A 22609-nucleotide genomic window follows, 5' to 3' on the forward strand; every position below is an offset into this window, starting at 1 on the left:
TGTATGGCCATCACAAGTCTAATGTTTGTCATAGAAAGATTGTATCCAGCTACATTTCCTCAGGTTTTGCTTGGCGTTAAATCTTGCATTTTACCAGAGAAAAGAAGGCTACACCATGAAAAGTACCGGAGAAATAGAATGCCCGTTAGTGAATTCTCATCTGAGTGGAGGTGCAACTGAAGCAGAAACTTAGTCTGATGCACAGCAGAAATTAGAAATAAATAGAATTTTAGATCTTCATTTACAAAACACAGAATTCTGCGTCAACACGATCCCTAGAGTGTAACATCAGGCAATCATGGGCAGCTAAATAGGGAATTCTTAGGGAATTCAGTGTCAGTGAGACCTGATGCAGGGAAAAAACGTTAATGATCTTCAGCATAGCTAGTACAAAGCTAGCTCTTACAAAACTGCTTAGTTGGAATCTTAAGATCAGAGTATCACATTTTGCATCCATAACCTATTGTCTATAGCTAGGTTTTCAAACAATTGGTGACAGATTTTCATGCAAATACTGTTGAAGCCGCATAAAGAAAATATGCACATTTTCCCACCAGTGGTGTTTCCACCAAATGGACTTTTTGCGGATATAAATCAGTGCGTGATGACATAGTGCATACAAAATGCACTTAATCCCTGAAATGTTCATTTATAAAAATGTAAAGTTCAATATGCTTCCATCTCATTTCCAACTTGCATTAAATAGCAACTGTGCCTAATGTGTTCTTGGCATGTTCGCAGACTACATCAGTGGTCACCAACATTTTCTGAGTCAAGATCACTTTCAGAGTCAAAATGCACATCGAGATGTAACACTCAGATTTTGTTTTAAACGACTTAAAAAACAAGCCTATGCAACATTAACCAATTAAAAACAGTTCTGTAGCAATGATGTTTATGCAGTAGGATATAGGCCCAATACATTATAAGTGCATATTGGCTACGCTTGAATTGCCCTGCTAATGTTTTTCTTCTCAGAACATTTTGAAATTATATTTCAAAATTGTAGGTATATAATCATACTGGTATAGATAATTTGTTGTATTACTTATGAGGCACAGCTGAGTGAGCATAATAATTAGCTTTTTGTATCAAAACAAACTCTGAACCAATTATAATAATTTGGGGACAGGTCAAAAAGCATAAACATTTATGGCAATTTAGCTACTGTTGACTAACCCAATTCCCTACAAATTTGTGCAACCGTGGCATTCAAACGAAGCTGCAATGAAAACTAATGGGACTGTAGCGACTGTGTTGGCATCAATCTGGGGTGTGAACTACGTTTCTATCCAAGCGTTGATTGACATGGTAATGGCCCGATAGTATTGGCGAAAAGTTGAAAAAACTGACCCCTCTGACGCTGTACGTTAAATTGTGACGTGTCATGACGTACCGTACAGTACCGTACAGCACAGTGTCGTACAGCCTCTCTCCACCAGGTGTAGCGCTTCTCTCACAGATTAAAAACAAGAAAGGGACAGGGTGAGGGGGGATACCTAGTCATTGTACAACTGAATGCATTCATTTTTTGCGTCATCATTGCAAGCCATCATGACTCTCAAAAGCCGCGACAGCCACTGTTTACTTCTGGAGATAAATTTAGCGCCGCTCTAAAAACCTGATTCAAATTCGACACAAACCTTCAAATCGGTTTGTAATGATACATTATATAAACTCTTTATAGTGTTTTATTTTCATTTTAGAGATAAGTTGGACAGATCAGGTGGAAAAAGTCGTTTCCCCACGTGACATATCTCCCCCTTTCCCTATCACGCAGTAGGATTCGCTTCCCCACCCGCCATTTTTTAAAAGACACAACGGAGCTCATTGCCTTCTTCAAACATGCAGAGATGGGCAGCATGAAGGGCTCGTCATTGATTTCGTTGGAAAGGGAAGAAGTTGTGCTTTACAATGGCATTCATATTACAGTTGCCTTGGAAGTATTACGTTTTTGGGCGCTAAAATAAGAAAAAACAAAACCTAGGAAGAAACCTAGAGAGGAACCAGGCTATGAGTGGTGGCCAGTCCTCTTCTGGATGTGCCGGGTGGAGATTATAACAGAACATGGCCAAGATGTTCATAAATGACCAGCATGGTCAAATAATAATAATCACAGTAGTTGTCGAGGGTGCAACAAGTCAGCACCTCAGGAGTAAATGTCAGTTGGCTTTTCATAGCCGATCATTGAGAGTATCTCTACCGCTCCTGCTGTCTCTAGAGAGTTGAAAACAGCAGGTCTGGGACAGGTAGCACGTCCGGTGAACAGGTCAGGGTTCCATAGCCGCAGGCAGAACAGTTGAAACTGTAGCAGCAGCACGGCCAGGTCGACTGGGGACAGCAAGGAGTCATCATGCCAGGTAGTCCTGAGGCATGGTCCTAGGGCTCAGGTCCTCCGAGAGAGAGAAAGAGAGAATTAGAGAGAGCATACTTAAATTCACACAGGACACCGGATAAGACAGGAGAAATAGTCCAGATATAACAGACTGACCCTAGCCCCCCGACACATAAACTAATGCAGCATCAATACTGAAGGCTGAGACAGGAGGGGTCAGGAGACACTGTGGCCCCATCCGATGATACCCCCGGACAGGGCCAAACAGGCAGGATATAACCCCACGAACTTTGCAAAAGCACAGCCCCCACACCACTAGAGGGATATCTTCAACCACCAACTTACCATCCTGAGACAAGGCCGAGTATAGCCCACAAAGATCTCCGCCACGGCACAACCCAAGGGGGGGCGCCAACCCAGACAGGAAGACCACGTCAGCAACTCAACCCACTCAAGTGACGCACCCCTCCTAGGGACGGCATGGAAGAGCACCAGTAAGCCAGTGACTCAGCCCCTGTAATAGGGTTAGAGGCAGAGAATCCCAGTGGAGAGAGGGGAACCGGCCAGGCAGAGACAGCAAGTGCGGTTCGTTGCTCCAGAGCCTTTCCGTTCACCTTCACACTCCTGGGCCAGACTACACTCAATCATATGACCTACTGAAGAGATGAGTCTTAAGTAAAGACTTAAAGGTTGAGACCGAGTCTCAACAAGGTCCTCTACTCCAACAATTAATCCATGGTAAACCAAATTAATTTCTCGTCATCTCTCCTCCTTCCTTCAGGCTTCTTTTTCTTCTTTGCAGGCGGTTGGCAACCAACTTTACAGTGCATTATCACAAAGATGAACTGAGTGTGTACCTCAGATCATCTTTCAATCACCCACGTGGGTATATGCTCCTAAAAACAAATAAGGAAATGGCACGTGGGTATATGCTCCAAAAAACAATGAGGAGATGGGTCTTGCAGCACGTTGAGGGTCACAAATAGAACCAGGTTATATTTTAGCGCCTGGCCATGCAGACGCTCGCGAGCGGTGTGGGTGCAATGATTGTTTGTGTAAATTAATTTTGCGATGTGGTCAGCATGTGGGCTGTATTATTAGCTAACAAGCTACAGTGCAGGCTAACTCAAATGAGCTGCTAAATTATATCTAGCCAACCCTACATACTGTAGAGATAGCTAAGTGAATGAAATATCACCAGCTACCTAACTTCATATTAGCTAGCTATCTTGATGTATTCGTCAATGTAAAAAACATACTCCAAATGCATTTGTAGGTAGCTAGCTAACAACCATGGAGGAGGGTGAAAGGATAGCAGCCCCAACTGTCAAAGTGAGAGAGTAGGCTATTCTGGATAGGGCAGGTACTTGTGTAGTTCCAATCCCTAGAAGTGAGTACGAAGATAATAGTAACATAATATTCAGTGTGGTGTAATTTGAGTATAATGACGTCTGTTTCTTGTGAGGTTTTCTGTCCTCAGATAAAGAGAGCTATGAAAGCCTGTCTACATATGAAGAGGTCCCAATGAAGAGCACTGGTTCTCAGTCCTGGTCCTGGGGCCTCAAAGGAATGCCATTTTTCTTGTTATCTTAGCACTGCACAGATGAAGGAAATTAGATATTGAGATGAACCGGTTTTACAATATTTACATGATGCATAAGATGTGTAGTGTGCTATTTCAAAAAAATATATATTTCTGTATATATGAATTACAAATCAGCTTTTAACTAGTTAAATCATGTTTCTAGTCTATTGCATAGTTACACTGTGTAGCCATTGATGTCCCAGGACCAAGATTGGTAAACTCTGTTGAAGTGTATATTTGTAATACATACTGTACATGCAGACACTGCATCATTCAAAGACTGGAATTTGATACTCCTGGTATTGGATATGACTGAAAAATGAGCTCAAAGACATTCATACCTGAACTGCACCTTTATTTGCCAAGGTAGAGTACATAATCAGTGAATATATTACATGTACAGGCTACAATGTGGGGATCTCATGCATGGTAATAACTACATGTGTATATGACTTGAATCCTTGGCACACAGTTATATTTTATTCCACTCAATCCATAGGCTTCATTAATGTCATTCAGACTGTTTGAAGTTGATACAACTGGCTATGATAGCTGAGGTTCATAGCTAGGTTCTGAACTGATGTGTACACCAAACGTGTTATGGTCCATACACAGATCGGCGACATAGCTAGCTACACATCCATAGGCATACAGGTATTTTTATCCTCCACTGCGCACAATAAGCAATAAAATAGTTAGCTGTCTACGTTACTTCATCTGCATTGCATGGCAAATATCATCAAGGCAAGCTTACAAAATTGTAAATTACATTCAATTTGTAGTAAATGGTTTTGCTCGCTAGATTCTTTACATCCACTGTTTCAAAGGACGACAGCCTTGTTTGCTGGTTATTTTAGGAGTCCCTAAAACATTAAACAACCAGAATTACATTTTCATACTCATTTCATGTTGGGCCGACTTTGGCTCCCAGTCGGGAGTGAGGTGGCGATGATGGGACTGGGGGTTGGCATCCTCTCTCACATCAAAACATATCTGCAGACAAGAGACAGATGGTGTTTTATTCTAACACTGTCAGTCATCATAATCATCAGGAGTTGAAATGCAAAACTGACCTTGGATCATTAACTCTGGGACAACTACATCTATCTGTATTTCAATGTAAAGCATCTCTTTAATAATACTTCCTGTTGACCCAGCCAAGTCACCTCTCACCTCTGATCATTCTGTGCCCTCTATGTAGCCAGTTCAGATGCGGGAGGGGTTCACCGACACAGCTGATATAACCTAGAGGATTTAGGAAAAAGGGGAGAGGGATTAAGTGAAGGAGAGAGACTGTTATTGAGAAAATAAGGTAGACAGAAAATAAAGAGAGAGTCTTCAACAGGAATCTGTGTGTGTGGCCTCACCTGGCGTCCACACTAAGTGGCTGCAGAGTACTTTATATTGAAAAACATGCACAGACACACAAGGACAAACAATATGGCATAGTTATAGAAATAATTAAGTGTCTGGCTGGCCCTCTTGCCTATTCTTTGAAGGTGGAAGGAGCCACAGTTATTCACCTGAGCCTGCTTACTGCACAACACAATCAGATTGATACATGAGTGTGTAGGTGTGGGTTATAGGGTGTCTAATTGTAAAAATATTGTTCAATATGGGTGATTTAAAATGGCCTGTTTTGTTTTTGTACAGACATCACACCCTTACCTAAACGGCACCCTCACCTGAGAAGTAGAAATCAAAGGAAGGGAAACTGGGAATTGAATATCTGCAGTTGACAGCTAAGTAAATGGAAGAATACTCTTATTGCAAATTGGATGGCTCTTAAAATAGCCTTTGGTTGTGCATAGTACTGTATAGTCTATGGTGTTGCCAGGGAACAGCACCCTCTTCGAACAGTAGGAGATGAAGATCTCCCACACACGGATTGCCTCTCTTGCTGCGTTGTTGGACCCCAACTTTAAAACATCCTGCAGAGCAGCAGACTTCTCCTCTAGCACACGGTGGCGAGCTGCAGATCCCCTCCTGGTCCTCGTGTCCATCCTCATGAAGTTATGCAGGACATAGGTAGCCTTCACACGCCTGAATTCCTCCAGGAGGCAGTACCAGATGGCCCTGGTCACCCAACCTTGCATTGTCCTACACGGTAACTGTATGTAATAGGAATATATAGGAATATAGGAATATGGAAGATAATGTCATTATTAGACTTTTACATCACCAGGTAGCATGTGACAATAACAGGATCATATCAAGGATAGCATCACAAATGAATACATACAGTGGGGAGAACAAGTATGCACCATAGCTGATGCATGCTTGACTGTCCATTAATTCACGGTACTCCATTCTGTTTATTTGTGTTTTATCTGTCGGCTCTGTGCTTTAACCTTTCACGAGCCTCTACCCCGGGTCCGGGATCACCCCCCACCCCCCCCACACACTGATTAGCATAGCTAGCATAGCTTCACAAGTAGATAGTAGCATCTAAATATCATTAAATCACAAGTCCAAGACACCAGATGAAAGATACAGATCTTGTGAATAAAGCCACCATTTCAGATTTTTAAAATGTTTTACAGGGAAGACAAAATATGTAAATCTATTAGCTAAACACGTTAGCAAAATACACCACTATTCTAACTCCATCAGTTTCTTACTCCTTCAGGTGCTATCACCAATTCGGCTCAACTAAGATATTGATAGCCAATAACCTATAAAAAAACCCATCAGATGACAGTCTGATAACATATTCATGGTATAGGATAGTTTTTGTTAGAAAAAAGTGCATATTTCAGGTAGAAATCACAGTTTACAATTGCACCGACCATCACAAATCCACTAGAATTACTAGATAGAGCAACGTGTATGACCAATTTACTCATCATAAAACATTTCATAAAAATAGACAAAGCATAGCAATGGAAAGACCCAGTTCTTGTGATTTCAGACCATATTTCAGATTTTCTAAGCGTTTTTCAGCGAAAACACAATAAATCGATAAGTTAGCATACTACATGTGCAAACGTTACCAGAGCATCGATTCCAGCCAAAGAGCGCTATAACGTAATCACCGCCAAAAGATATTAATTTTTTCACTAACCTTCTCAGAATTCTTCCGATGACACTCCTGTAACATCATTTTACAACATACATATACAGTTTGTTCGAAAAGGTGCATATTTAGCCATACAAAACCGTGGTTACACAATAAAAATACTAGGAAATCAAGCCTCAATATGTCTGACGTCATCTATCAGAGTGATCTAGTTTAATTGAAAGCTAATCATATACTTGACTAAAAAATACAGGGTAGACAGGAATCGAAAGACAAATTACTTCTTAATGCAACCGCTGATTTACATTTTTAAAATTATCCTTACTTTTCAATACAGGGTTCGCCAGGTGAAGCTATACCAAACAAAATGGCGAAATATGCGTTTAAAATATTTCGACAGAAACACGGTTTATCATATTAAATATTGCTTACTTTGAGCTGTTCTTCCATCATATTCTTGGGCAATGTATCCTTTCTATGTTATAAACGTCTTTTGGTCGATAGATGTCCTCTGTCCTTCGAAATGTCCACCACCAACGACCGACACCCCGAAACGTTTCCAAAGCTAAAAAGGGCACGACAAAGAAATTCCTCAAAATCGCACTAAACGGATATAAATTGCTATAAAACGGTTCAAATTAACTACATTATGATGTTTTTAACAACTATAACGACTGAAAACATGACCGGAGAAATATTGCTGGTTAGAAAACGATTTGGAACGAGGCAGGTCCGATGTCCTTCACGCTTCAGGCGCACGTTGAGAAAGGGGGGTCTCTGTACATTTTGGTCTTTTATAATGGCTGTGAACGTCCCATCGATTTCATTGAAAACGTGATGACGTACAGACACCCAGAGGAAGACGTAGGCAGTGTCGGTTTCTTCATAGCATTCACTGTCGCCTTATAAACAGACTCCAGATCAGAGGTAAAAATTTCTGAAATCTGAACCCTGTCATGAAAAGTGCTGTAGAAATTGTTCTGTACCACTCAGAGACAAAATTCCAACTTCTATAGAAACTAGAAGGTGTTTTCTATCCAATAATAACAATAATATGCATATTGTACGATCAAGAATTTAGCACGAGGCAGTTTAATTTGGAGACACAAATATGCTAATGCGGAACAGCACCCCCTATAGTTGCAAGAAGTTAACTCAGGATCTGTGTGTAGTTAATCCGACCCTCTCTGCCTAGTCGTCGCCATTTTTACCTGTTGTTGCTGTGTTAGACTAGCACCCTGTTATTGCTGCTGTTATCTTACCTGTTGTTTTAGCTAGCTCTCCCAATCAAGACCTGCAATCACTTTATTTACATTTACATTTAAGTCATTTAGCAGACGCTCTTATCCAGAGCGACTTACAAATTGGAAAGTTCATACATATTCATCCTGGTCCCCCCGTGGGGAATGAACCCACAACCCTGGCGTTGCAAGCGCCATGCTCTACCAACTGAGCCACACGGGACCACTTTATGCCTTATTGTATGTCTCTCTCAAATATCAATATGCCTTGCATACTGTTGTTCAGGCTAGTTATCATTATCATTGTTTTGGTTTGCAATGGACCCTGTAGTTCCACTCTCCGTACCTCTGATACCTCCTTTGTCCCACCCCCCACACATGCGGTGACCTCACCCATTGAGACCAGCATGTCCAGAGATACAACCTCTCTTATCATCACCCAGTGCCTGGGCTTGCCTCCGCTGTACCCGCGCCCCACCATACCCCTGTCTGCACATTATGCCCAGAATCTATTCTACCACGCCCATAAATCTGCTCCTTTTATTCTTTGTCCCCAACGCTCTAGGCGACCAGTTTTGATAGCCTTTAGCCGCACCCTCATCCTACTACTCCTCTGTTCCTCGGGTGATGTGGAGGTAAACCCAGGCCCTGCATGTCCCCAGTCACCCTCATTTGTTGACTTCTGTGATCGAAAAAGCCTTGGCCTCATGCATGTCAACATCAGAAGCCTCCTCCCTAAGTTTGCCTTACTCACCGCTTTAGCACACTCTGCCAACCCTGATGTCCTTGCCGTGTCCGAATCCTGGCTTAGGAAGGCCACCAAAAATTCTGGGATTTCCATACCCAACTATAACACTTTCCGTCAAGATAGAACTGCCAAAGGGGGAGGAGTTGCAATCTACTGCAGAGATAGCCTGCAAAGTTCTGTCATACTTTCCAGGTCTATGCCCAAACAGTTCGAACTTCTAATTTTAAAAATTAATCTCTCCAGAAATAAGTCTCTCACTGTTGCCGCCTGCTACCGACCCCCCTCAGCTCCCAGCTGTGCCCTGGACACCATCTGTGAATTGATCGCTCCCCATCTAGCTTCAGAGTTTGTTCTGTTAGGTGACCTAAACTGGGATATGCTTAACACCCCGGCAGTCCTACAATCCAAGCTTGATGCCCTCAATCTCACACAAATCATCAAGGAACCCACCAGGTACAACCCTAAATCCGTAAACATGGGCACCCTAATAGACATTATCCTGACCAACCTGCCCTCCAAATACACCTCTGCTGTCTTCAATCAAGATCTCAGCGATCACTGCCTCATTGCCTGTATCCGCCACGGGTCCGCGGTCAAACGACCACCCCTCATCACTGTCAAACGCTCCCTAAAACACTTCTGCGAGCAGGCCTTTCTAATCGACCTGGCCCGGGTACCCTGGAAGGATATTGACCTCATCCCGTCAGTTGAGGATGCCTGGTCATTCTTTAAAAGTTACTTCCTCACCATATTAGACAAGCATGCTCCGTTCAAAAAATGCAGAACCAAGAACAGATATAGCCCTTGGTTCACTCCAGACCTGACTGCCCTCGACCAGCACAAAAACATCCTGTGGCGAACTGCAATAGCATCGAAGAGCCCCCGCGATATGCAACTGTTCAGGGAAGTCAGGAACCAATACACGCAGTCAGTCAGAAAAGCAAAGGCCAGCTTTTTCAAGCAGAAATTTGCATCCTGTAGCTCTAACTCCAAAAAGTTCTGGGATACTGTAAAGTCCATGGAGAACAAGAGCACCTCCTCCCAGCTGCCCACTGCACTGAGGCTAGGTAACACGGTCACCACCGATAAATCCGTGATAATCGAAGGCTTCAACAAGCATTTCTCAATGGCTGGCCATGCCTTCCTCCTGGCGACTCCAACCTTGGCCAACAGCCCCGCCCCCCCCGCTGCTACTCGCCCAAGCCTCCCCAGCTTCTCCTTTACCCAAATCCAGATAGCAGATGTTCTGAAAGAGCTGGAAAACCTGGACCCATACAAATCAGCTGGGCTTGACAATCTGGACCCCCTATTTCTGAAACTGTCCGCCGCCATTGTCGCACCCCCTATTACCAGCCTGTTCAACCTCTCCTTCGTATCATCTGAGATCCCCAAGGATTGGAAAGCTGCCGCGGTCATCCCCCTCTTCAAAGGGGGAGACACCCTGGACCCAAACTGTTACAGACCTATATCCATCCTGCCCTGCCTATCTAAGGTCTTCGAAAGCCAAGTCAACAAACAGATCACTGACCATCTCGAATCCCACCGTACCTTCTCCGCTGTGCAATCCGGTTTCCGAGCCGGTCACGGGTGCACCTCAGCCACGCTCAAGGTACTAAACGATGTCATAACCGCCATCGATAAAAGACATTACTGTGCAGCCGTCTTCATCGACCTGGCCAAGGCTTTCGACTCTGTCAATCACCATATTCTTATCGGCAGACTCAGTAGCCTCGGTTTTTCTAATGACTGCCTTGCCTGGTTCACCAACTACTTTGCAGACAGAGTTCAGTGTGTCAAATCGGAGGGCATGTTGTCCGGTCCTCTGGCAGTCTCTATGGGGGTACCACAGGGTTCAATTCTCGGGCCGACTCTTTTCTCTGTATACATCAATGATGTTGCTCTTGCTGCGGGCGATTCCCTGATCCACCTCTACGCAGACGACACCATTCTATATACTTCCGGCCCTTCCTTGGACACTGTGCTATCTAACCTCCAAACGAGCTTCAATGCCATACAACACTCCTTCCGTGGCCTCCAACTGCTCTTAAACGCTAGTAAAACCAAATGCATGCTTTTCAACCGTTCGCTGCCTGCACCCGCACGCCCGACTAGCATCACCACCCTGGACGGTTCCGACCTAGAATATGTGGACATCTATAAGTACCTAGGTGTCTGGCTAGACTGCAAACTCTCCTTCCAGACTCATATCAAACATCTCCAATCCAAAATCAAATCAAGAATCGGCTTTCTATTCCGCAACAAAGCCTCCTTCACTCACGCCGCCAAACTTACCCTAGTAAAACTGACTATCCTACCGATCCTCGACTTCGGCGATGTCATCTACAAAATAGCTTCCAATACTCTACTCAGCAAACTGGATGCAGTTTATCACAGTGCCATTCGTTTTGTTACTAAAGCACCTTATACGACCCACCACTGCGACCTGTATGCCCTAGTCGGCTGGCCCTCGCTACATGTTCGTCGTCAGACCCACTGGCTCCAGGTCATCTACAAGGCTATGCTAGGTAAAGTGCCGCCTTATCTCAGTTCACTGGTCACGATGGCTACACCCACCCGCAGCACGCGCTCCAGCAGGTGTATCTCACTGATCATCCCTAAAGCCAAAACCTCATTTGGACGCCTTTCCTTCCAGTTCTCTGCTGCCTGCGACTGGAACGAATTGCAAAAATCTCTGAAGTTGGAGACTTTTATCTCCCTCAACAACTTTAAAAATCTGCTATCCGAGCAGCTAACCGATCGCTGCAGCTGTACATAGTCCATCTGTAAACTACCCACCCAATTTACCTACCTCACCCCCCATACTGCTTTTATTTATTTACTTTTCTGCTCTTTTGCACACCAGTATCTCTTCTTGCACATGATCATCTGATGATTTATCACTCCAGTGTTAATCTGCTAAATTGTAATTATTCGATTTATTGCCTACCTCATGCCTTTTGCACACATTGTATATAGATTCTCTTTTTTTCTACCATGTTATTGACTTGTTTATTGTTTACTCCATGTGTAACTCTGTGTTGTCTGTTCACACTGCTATGCTTTATCTTGGCCAGGTCGCAGTTGCAAATGAGAACTTGTTCTCAACTAGCCTACCTGGTTAAATAAAGGTGAAATAAAATAAAAAAATAAAAATTTGATACACTGCCGATTTTGCAGGTTTTCCTACTTACAAAGCATGTAGAGGTCTGTAATTTTTATCATAGGTACACTTCAACTGTGAGAGACGGAATCTAAAACAAAAATCCAGAAAATCACATTGTATGATTTTAAATCTTGCACGGAGCCCCAGACCGAGGGTGATTGACCGTCATCTTGAACTTCTTCCATTTTCTAATAATTGCGCCAACAGTTGTTTCCTTCTCACCAAGCTGCTTGCCTATTGTCCTGTAGCCCATCCCAGCCTTGTGCAGGTCTACAATTTTATCCCTGATGTCCTTACACAGCTCTCTGGTCTTGGCCATTGTGGAGAGGTTGGAATCTGTTTGATTGAGTGTGTGGACAGGTGTCTTTTATACAGGTAACGAGTTCAAACAGGTGCAGTTAATACAGGTAATGAGTGGAGAACAGGAGGGCTTCTTAAAGAAAAACTAACAGGTCTGTGAGAGCCGGAATTCTTACTGGTTGGTAGGTGATCAAATACTTATGTCATGCAATAAAATGCAAATTAATTACTTAAAAATCATACAATGTGATTTTCGGGATTTTTTTTAGATTCCGTCTCTCATAGTTGAAGTGTACCTATGATAAAAATTACAGACCTCTACATGCTTTGTAAGTAGGAAAACCTGCAAAATCGGCAGTGTATCAAATACTTGTTCTCCCCACTGTAAGTACCACTTGAAGCTTGATGATGAGTTGATCATTTGAATCAGCTGTGCAGTGCTAAGGCAAAAACAAAATGTGCACCTCTGAGTCCCCAGGACCAGGACTGAGAACCACTGCTCTTAATTGGGACCTCTTCATCTGTAGACAGGATTTCAAAGCTCTCTTTATATGAGGACAGAAAACCTCACAAGAAAGAGACTTCATTACACTCAAATTACACTGCACTGAATATTATGTTACTATTATTGTAGTATCCTGAATAGACCAACATATCATTGGAGGACACAGGATGTAATCTTTACTTGTCCTTTATTAGGAACTGATTTACATCACTATCTATCATGGAGACCAATACTCAACTATCTCTATTGCTCACAGAACAGTTACCAATCTAGGACCAGTGATAGCGCCGCCTATTGGTTAGATGAGCCAGCATAATGTATCACTCTATAACACTCCTCCCCCCATAAATCTGAACTAACTCTTGGTTAGTTTAACATTTTCAGATTTAACACCTACTGTAGGAGTATTCCAACAACAATAATAGTTACCATTATCATTGTAACTGGTAAGTAATCTCTTCACTTAGCATCAATAACATAACCTTACAGTGTGTTTCTTATATCAACTGAACAACTGATTCAATGTTTGCATTGTCTTTTCACTTTTGTTTATTGGAAGCAAGGGTAGACTCCCTTACTTCCTAAAGGAGATAAGGGCGCATTCTAGCCCATGAGAAACAAATATCTCCTTTACTTTCCTAACTCTTTGTGAGCGTCGCAATTCCCCTCTAGGTGAACCTTTGTTGGTTTCCTTAATAAGTGCATTGTCCGTTGGTGGCCGTGGAATACCTGTGTCCTGTGGTAACTCCTCGCCTGCTGGACTGAGCTCTGTTGCATGTCATTGGCTCTGCATAGTCCTGTTCCTGTCTGCTGTCCTCGTCTCTGTTGTCTGTCACTGGCTCTGCATAATCTGTTTCCTGTCTGCTGAACAGCTGATCAACATGCCTACGTACTCCTCTACCATCCATCACTAGCACAGTTTACGACACTTGTCATGTGATTTCTTGAACCAGGCCAGGTATCCATTTAGGTCCATACCCAAAGTTCTTGGTATACAGTACACAGAGTCTACACCTCAACTTCATCCCCATCATCATCTCAACCAGTGAACGTCCGGTGGTTGACTGTGGCGTGACACGATAGCTAAACAACGCTCTACTCAGTTTTGTCTCCAACGAGTCGCCTGCACTCTTTTTCATTAGCTCTTTGAACGTCTGAACAGCTCTCTCTGCCAAGCCATTCGGCGCAGGATGGTGTGGTGCCGAAGTGACGTGTGTGATTCCATTCTTTGTCATGAACTCTTTACTGTTCTCACACACAAATCACTGAGTTTTGTCTGAAACAATCATCTCTGGAATGCCATGAATACTGAAACTGTTCCTGAGGCACTCCACGGTAGCAGCAAATGTAGCTGAGCTCACTGGATATACATCCAGCCATTTTGAGTGAGCGTCTACAATCACCAAAAACATCTTCCCTATGAAAGGGCCTGCATAGTCTATGTGTAGCCTTCTCCAAGGCTTACTGGGCCACTCCCATGGATGGAGTGGTACGCTAGCAAGTGCTTTCCTTTGCTCTTGAGATGTGGTGCATGACTTTACCTTCCTTCAATGTCAGTCCATATTAAGCCACCACATGTAGCTCCTGGCCAAGCCTTTCATTCGGGTCATGCCGGGATGACTCTGATGTAGCTGCTCCATCATCGGTGTGTGTCCTCTCTCTGGAATGATGACACGGGCTCCCCACAGCACACAGCCGTCCTGGACACTGAGGTCGTGCTGTCTCTATTTGTATGGAGCAAACTCGGGTCCCACATTATGATCTGGCCACCTCCTCAGTGTGTACTCACGGACCCTCGACAGGACTGGATCTTTCGCTGTCCAGCTCTGTATTTGCTGGGAGGTCAACAGTAGGCTGTTCTCCTGGTCCAACATCCGCACTCGTTCCTCTGGAGGCGGACTGCTTGGACACTCTGGGAGAGGGAGGCGGCTGAGGGCATCTGCATTACCATTGTCCTTGCCTGCTCTGGAAGTAGTAACGTTCTCATATGCTCGTAGTGTTACTGCCCATCTCTTTACTCTAGGAGACGCCATCTGTGGCACTGCTTTTATTTCATTCAACAGACTGATAAGAGGCTTATAGTCTGTACAGATTTCAAACTTTCTCCCATATAGATACTTATGAAACTTCTGCACCCTGAATATGATAGCTAACCCCTCCTTATCAAGTTGTGAATAGTTCTTCTCTGCAGGTGAGACAGTGCATGATACAAACCCTATTGGCTTCTCCCCCCCCATCTGGCATGCGATGAGACTCTACCGCCCCTACCCCGTAGGGCGAGGCATCACAGGAAAGTATCAGTTATTTTCCTTCATCATAATGCACTAACACTCTGCTCGACTGCAACAGTTCTTTTGACATTTTGAAGGCCTTTTGTTGTTCTGATCCCCAACACCATGGCTCGTCCTTCCTCAGCAGCTTGTGCATAGGAGCCAATAGTGTCAACAGATTCGGTAGGAAACTATTATAGTAGTTTAATAGGCCCAGATACGATTTCAGTTCTGTGACTGTGGTAGGCATTGGTGCATCCTGCACCGCCTTGACTTTCTCTGGCACTGGATGCCGTCCAGTAGCGTCCACCCTGTTTCCTAGGAATGTCACTTCCTTCTCCATGAAGCTGCACTTACTCCATTTCAAACGTAGCCCAGCCTCCTCCAGTCGCTGTAACACTCTGTCCAGTGTTCGGAGGTGGTCCTGATTATTTCTTCCTATCAGGTGAATATCATTGAGACACACTGCACACTGGGTAATCCCCTGTAGAGTCTCCTCCATAGTGCGCTGGAAGATAGCGGGACTGGAGCTGACGCCAAAAGGTAATCTGGCATAGGTGAATAGTCCCTTGTGTGTGTTCACTGTGACATATTTCTTTGAATCTTCATCTAGCACAATCTGCTGGTAAGCATGACTCATGTCTAGTTTGCTGAATTTTTCTCCTCCAGCTAAGGACATGAACATGTCCTCCATTTTAAGAATGGGGTATTATTCTATTGATGACAATCTGTTTACCGTTACTTTATAGTCACCACACAATCTCACTGTACCGTCTGGTTTTAACACTGGGACTAACGGTGCTGCCCAGTCTGAGAACTTCACTGGTTCCATGATTTTGTTGTCCTGGCAATGATCTAACCCAGCCTCTTAGTTTTCATTGCAAACGGTATTGTCCTTGGTTTGAAGAAACGAGGTGTGGCATCACTTGATTCATGTATCTTTGCTGTGAATCCTTTCAATGTACCCAACTCATCCTTGAACACTTCCTCGTGTTTCTTTAACACTTCCTGTAGAGCATCTTTGCTGTCATGCATCTTGTTCATGATATGCCAGTCCACATCCAACATGGTGATCTACCCTCGCCCCAGCAGGTTTGGTCCTGACCCAGCTACAACTACAACTGGTAGCTCTTTGACTATTCCTTTGTATTCAACTTTCACATTAGCTGATTCTACAATGTCCACTTTCTGTCCTGTATATGTTTTCAGACTGATAAAACATGTACCTAGCTCTGAAACCTTTGCTTTCTTTCCTAGCCTAGCATACTCGAACTGTAACATTATTGTTACACTACAGCCAGTATCTATCTCATATTTCACTTCACATCCATGTACAGTTAAATACTGTCTAAGCGGAGGTACCTTAGTAATGGTAGTGTCCATATTGTGAATAGTAAACACATCCTCATTCATCCTTTTTGAATGTCTCTCTCCCCCCTTGAGTAGTTTAAGGAGCCTGCGTGCTCGTTTTGTCTGCGACTGTAATTCTGCAGGCCCTCTTATGTGCCCCATTTTACTACAGTTGTGACACTTTTCTCCTGTGAACCTGCACTCATTTGCTCAGTAGTTGCGTCCACCACATCTGTAGCAGTTTCCCTCCTGCTGCGTCTTCGCGCGCTCGTCCATTTTGCCTACCAAACAGCCTTTTGGTAGGCCGTCATTGTAAATAGGAATTTGTTCTTAACTGACTTGCCTAGTTAAATAAAGATAAAATACAAACTTGCTATGCTGATTTCTTGATTCACAATCGAACGTGCTGCTATATGCTGCCAGCACGCCCACAAGCGAGTCACAATGGGCGGCCTAAGTGACATGCGGCAATTACCGATTGCTAGTGAACATGCCGCGTCCCACGCCACCTTTGCGCAGCCCAAAGGTCCCCCGCCCTCTCCGCTTCTCACCTCTTTCCTTCCATTGAAAATGAATGGGAAGCGGTGTTTCACCATGCGGCACCGCGTGCTAGTGAACATGGGGCCAGAGAAAGTGAAATATTCCTCGATATTAAAAAGACACAAGCTGCAAGTAATAACAACGCAAGCTTGTCGAAACTCGCATTTTATGGCTTATAAATCTGTGGAACAAAGTTCTAACAGTGCTGAATAACAACTTACATTAACATACTCATAAAAACAATAGCTCTTTGCTGTATTGGTTTAGTCTCTCTAGTTATGGTTTTAAAAGTTTTGAAATCTCACATTATCAACTTGTGTGCATTCGAGGATTCTTTTTTTACTGTCTATGGCGCGAGGAAACTGCAGACACGGTGATCTGAGCTATCTGATTGGCCAGCGGTAGACCTTTCGGTGCACTTGATTTGCTCTCTGGGCCTGCGGGGTAGACGAAGTTCTACCTGAAGTTCAGACATGAAATGGTTTAAATTGGAAACACTTTGCCTTCCCGGCCCTAGGGCTGCTGAATCAAGTACAGCTACCGTCAATGGCGTGAACCGAACAAAAAAATAGGAATGCAAGGCTTTATCGTTGGGTTTTTTACAGAAATGTTTGGCGATCGACTAGGAATGGATTGGAGATCGACCAGAAGATAGATAGGTTGGTGACCACTGGTCTACATGATGAGATTATTATGGATAAGAGTGAGAGTATTTGTATTTGTCAAACAGCATTCAATTGTCAATCATCATGTCACCAGAATAAGACACTCAATATTTTTTGGAAAGGAGCATCTAGCTCTTTCACCACCCTGTGAAGTTCATCATATTTTATTTCATCAATAGCCTAATAAACTGCATGCTTTCCCTAGTCGTAGTGGAAGTATGACTTGCTTAAAAACTGTGGATGGAAATGTGGTTAATGACTATGGATTTAAGGAGGGTGGTTCTGCTGTCTCCTTTTCTTGGAATGTGGCAGAATGTCACTGGTAACTGAGTGGGTGGCCAAGCACTGCTGTAGAGGCCATGCATCAGGTCATTGATGTTTCAGGAACTGTAAAGACAGAGATGAATCATGATTAACCCTTACCTAAGGTCTTCACTAAATAAGACTTAGCCTACCAAGTACATTGACTATGTTGCCCCTCAGCAATCTGAGAGAGAGCCTCTGTTTTGCTGTCTATTTAAATGTTTTAGTCAGCAGGCTATATTTTTTTTATTTTTTATTTATTTTACCTTTATTTAACCAGGTAGGCTAGTTGAGAACAAGTTCTCATTTGCAACTGCGACCTGGCCAAGATAAAGCATAGCAGTGTGAACAGACAACACAGAGTTACACATGGAGTAAACAATAAACAAGTCAATAACATGGTAGAAAAAAAAAGAGAATCTATATACAATGTGTGCAAAAGGCATGAGGTAGGCAATAAATCGAATAATTACAAATTAGCAGATTAACACTGGAGTGATAAATCATCAGATGATCATGTGCTTCTGTACCCCTTCCCTTTGTTCCCTCCTCCAGCCTTCCATCCAAGCTATAAGATTCCTGAAAAAAATAAGCAAACGCGTTTGGTGTTTGTCAACAGGCATGTGGGAGACTCCCCAAACATATGGGAGAAGGTACTCTGGTCAGATGAGACTAAAATGTTGCTTTTTGGCCATCAAGGAAAATGCTATGTCTGGCGCAAACCCAACACCTCTCATCACCCCGAGAACACCTGCATGGTGGTGGCAGCATCCTGCTGTGGGGATGTTTTTTATCGGCAGGGACTGGGAAACTGGTCAGAATTGAAGGAATGATGGATGGGGCTAAATATAGGGAAATTCTTGAGGGAAACCTGTTTCGGTCTTCAAGAGATTTGAGACTGGGACGGAGGTTCACCTTCCAGCAGGACAATGACCCTAAGCATACTGCTAAAGCAACACTTGAGAGGTTTAAGGGGAAACATTTAAATGTCTTGGAATGACCTAGTCAAAGCCCAGACCTCAATCCAATTGAGAATCTGTGGTATGACTTAAAGCCACTGTATTTGGAAGGGTGTGAGAACCATGAGCCTCCTAGGTTTTGTATTTCTAGCCAATGTACCTAGAAGAGGACGGAAGCTAGCTGTCCTCCGGCTACACCATGGTGCTACCCTACAGAGTGCTGTTGAGGCTACTGTAGACCTTCTTTGCAAAATAGTGTGTTTTAATCAATTATTTGGTGACGTGATTATATTTAGTTCAGTTTTTTCAAAAAAGGATCACTTTTAAATGTTTGACTTTTTATTTTTGAAATTCACTGAGGATGGTCCTCCCCTTCCTCCTCTGAGGAGCCTTCACCAGTTTAAAGTCATGGTGATCAACTGCACTGGAAATCACAGAAAATAGGTGTGGCAGTTGCAGCAGTAGAAATAAATATTTGGGTGTGAGAGATTTTAGTGCAGAAGGTATACAGGAAGTTTTGAGAGATTGGGTTCCATCCTCCCATGCCGATGGCCTGGTGTTGGATCATTTAGGGCCAAAGTAGTGGGATGGGGTGGTGGGTTTAGTCAGGGGTGTCAAACTCATTTCGCATCGTGGGCCACATACGGCCTAGGGAGATGTCAAGTGGGCCGGACCATTAAAATTATACCATACTCTGCTATAAATAACCAAAATATCATGTCTTTCCTTTGTTTTGGTGTAAAGAAGCACAAGAACATTAGGAAAATATTGAAATTTAATGAACTATCCTTTTACAAAACATTTCATGAAACACCTCATATTTCCTTAGACAAATGTGCAATTTACTTTTATCATTCACAAATATGCATTGCAACTGATCCCACTGATTGTACAAAGGCACAAAACTTTAATTGGTACTGAAAAATATAGTAATGCACTTTAAGATTAAATGAGACTTTTAAAGAAAGGAATTTTTAAACCACTTACACATACGCATATAAAATCTAAATGTAATCCCTGCGTACACCTTACAAACTAAGGAGAGTGATTTTAAATGTGTAATGAAGAAAGTGTTCGCCTGTCCTGTAAATCTGTAAACTTCATACATGAAACATACATACACATACAATACATACTGAAAATTTATGGAGTTGTATGAACAGTAGAATTCCATCACACAACTTTTGTTTTGAAGCTGCTGACTAACATTAAAGTGCACATTTTTTTAAATCACCACAGTAAGGATTCATCTTCACAGAGCTGTATTCTTTCAATGCAAACAGTATCTAAGGCAGCATTTTAAAGGTGTTAGTCTAGTCTGGACTTGTATTTGTTCCTGAAACTTGGCATCTTTTGGCCTGTACAAGTGCATCAACACCAGGTGTCATGTCCTGACTAGCTGTCACTTTCAGAATCTCATTTGACTGCTGTTGACTGCTGTTTCCTCAGACCCGCCAGCAATTCGTTAATCTTATCTCTTCTCAGTTGTCCTTGCAAGCCGTCATATTTTTCGCTGTGATGAGTCTCGTAGTGGCGTCGAATATTATATTCCTTCAATACCGAAACTTGTTGCAAACACACCAAGCACGAAGGTTTTCCGTGCATCTCTGTAAATAAATAGGACGTGGTCCATTTTTCTTTGAAAATTCTACACTCCTTATCTACTTTTCTCCGTTTGGATAACGACATTTTTGCTAATGAGGGTGTAGCGGAGAGGTAGAGACCAAGGTATTAACAACGTCGTAACAAGCAGCAGATGGCGCATTGATACCGTCTGCTGTTTTCAGTCTGTCTCAGTGATGCGGCTTGTCTTCTACTCTGATGGAAAGAGTGCGCCCCTTAGCGGATAATCCATGAATTGCAGCGAATTAAAAATATTAATTCCATGTCTTTTATGCATTTTTTCCACTTTCAAATTATCCTGCGGGCCTGATCGAACCTCCTTGGGGGCCGGTTCCGGCCCGCGGGCCGTATGTTTGACACCCCTGGTTTAGATGGTTGTGCAATGTAAAAAAAAAAAGATGTACCTTCCCATTTTCCTTGTGACCAAAGTGTGCAATTCGCACTCCGACCTGCGAAAGGCAGCAATATGCAACACAGCGTCTAGTCTGCCGGAAATACAAACGAAGAAGAATATATTACACGTTTGTTTACAACCAGCCTATTCGGTTTTTCTCCTTCAGACCAGTCCAAGAAATTACTTTTGTGCTATTTGTCAAAATGGGATGTGATGGTGGAACTATTCCTAAAAGGCATGAGTTGGTAAAAGGTCCAAAGAAAGTTGAGAAGGTATGTAGTGGTATAACGTTAACTAGCTTTAACCTAACGTAGCAGGCGTAAAATAAACGAGTTAGCCTGCACTTTAGCTAACCTTCTTTCAAACACGTTTTAATTTTTTTATTTGCTAACGGGTGTTTACATCTTAAGCTAACTAACTGGCTTCGCTAGCGACCGTTTTTTTTTTAAATCAGGGAAGATGTCCGCCCAAACTGAACTAATGTTAGATAAATGAAATGTATACATTTAGGTAACGTTAGCTTGTTAAAACGCCATGTTCACACTCATCTAACGTTAGTTCTAACTGCTTTTGCGCCTATTGACGATGGTATAGTCTGACCGAAGATGTTTTGTAAGAAGACCGACGCTTGCTCTAAACGTGAACACACATCACTTGTGGTACGTTTTTGGAAACATAAGCAACGTAGCTACCTTTCATATCAGAGAAATAGTTTTCAAAAAAACTAAATGTTAAATTACCACACACCTTTTATATAGGGTTAGGGTTCCCACACGGCCATATTTCAGCGCTTTTTTACGCAACACACGGCGTGGACTAGCTAGCTGCCTGTGTTAATTAGCATCTTAAAAGCATGGGGAGGGGTGGATATAATTTGTTACGTTCCAACATGAATCTGTTCCAAAAACTTCGTAACTAACAAGGTTGCCAACAAACAACGCATACAAGTTGTATAGCGGCAGAATAAGATACCAGGTAGAGAGGGAGTAGGCAATTTTGTTGAGTTTTTCACTCACCACGTTTATTCCGAAAAATGTCTGTCCTCACTCTGGTTAGCCAATGGACAAACATTAAGAATAAACTACGTGGTAAGTTGATGCCTGTTCGGCAGCTAGTCAGCTAGGTGAATTGATCATGCTACTTTGTATGCGTTGTTTGTTGGCTTCTTTGTTTACGACGTTTTTGGAACAGATTCCTGTTGGAACGTTCCACAAATTATACCCACCCATGGGGACCGGTTAATATATTTTTAGTTTTTACATTTGAGGCATTTTTTTCAGTCCCACAAAAAAATGACAAAGCTCTCACCCTGTCAATCAGAAACGTATTATGGTGTATGCCTTCCTGTAAGTCTTTGCTAGTGTCTGTGTGATGTGTGTTAGAAACGTGATTTATGTTTCTAGAACCATAAACAGAACATGTAAGGTTCTTGGACTATAACAATAGATTCTGTTAGTCCATTATTGGGCTCGCTAACAAGGAGCTTTATGGCACAGATGGTAGTTAACGTGGTAGTCAATCACAGAGCACAGGTGGTAGTCAATAACCGAGTTGCACCATGGCTGTTCCATCTCTATCACTATTCTTGCAAGCAAAGTATTTCAGATAT

General features: G+C 42.9%; 2 protein-coding genes and 1 long non-coding RNA gene across 5 annotated transcripts in view; 1 reads left to right on the forward strand and 2 right to left on the reverse strand.

The window, feature by feature from the left end:
• Positions 1-4254: 4254 nt before the first annotated feature.
• LOC139565443 (beta-1,3-galactosyl-O-glycosyl-glycoprotein beta-1,6-N-acetylglucosaminyltransferase 7-like) overlaps positions 4255-22609 on the reverse strand; it is a 36047-nt gene continuing 17692 nt past the window's right edge. Inside the window, exons 4-5 of the mRNA XM_071385821.1 lie at positions 5094-5165; positions 4255-4913 (exon numbers count right to left, since the gene is read on the reverse strand). Coding sequence (XP_071241922.1) covers positions 4903-4913; positions 5094-5165 — 83 coding nt within the window. The 3' untranslated portion in view covers positions 4255-4902. The remainder of the gene's footprint in view (positions 4914-5093; positions 5166-22609) is intronic.
• Positions 12718-22449, reverse strand: LOC139565474 (uncharacterized). Of its 2 annotated transcripts, none has more exons than XR_011672910.1 (4): positions 21748-22449; positions 21011-21091; positions 18555-18603; positions 12718-18108 (listed from the first exon to the last, which is right to left on the reverse strand). It is a non-coding gene; the product is annotated as an uncharacterized lncRNA (long non-coding RNA). The 2 variants fall into 2 exon arrangements; XR_011672909.1 differs by having other exon boundaries at positions 18291-18603.
• Positions 21065-22609, forward strand: part of LOC139565463 (replication termination factor 2-like) — a 40920-nt gene continuing 39375 nt past the window's right edge. The window contains exon 1 of one of the 2 annotated variants that reach the window (XM_071385842.1): positions 21065-21272. In XM_071385842.1, the coding sequence (XP_071241943.1) occupies positions 21204-21272 (69 nt within the window). In that variant the 5' untranslated portion in view covers positions 21065-21203. The remainder of the gene's footprint in view (positions 21273-22609) is intronic. The other variant, XM_071385833.1, reaches the window with a different exon arrangement.

The sequence above is a fragment of the Salvelinus alpinus genome, chromosome 2, assembly GCF_045679555.1.
Source record: "Salvelinus alpinus chromosome 2, SLU_Salpinus.1, whole genome shotgun sequence".
Lineage (NCBI taxonomy): Eukaryota > Metazoa > Chordata > Actinopteri > Salmoniformes > Salmonidae > Salvelinus > Salvelinus alpinus.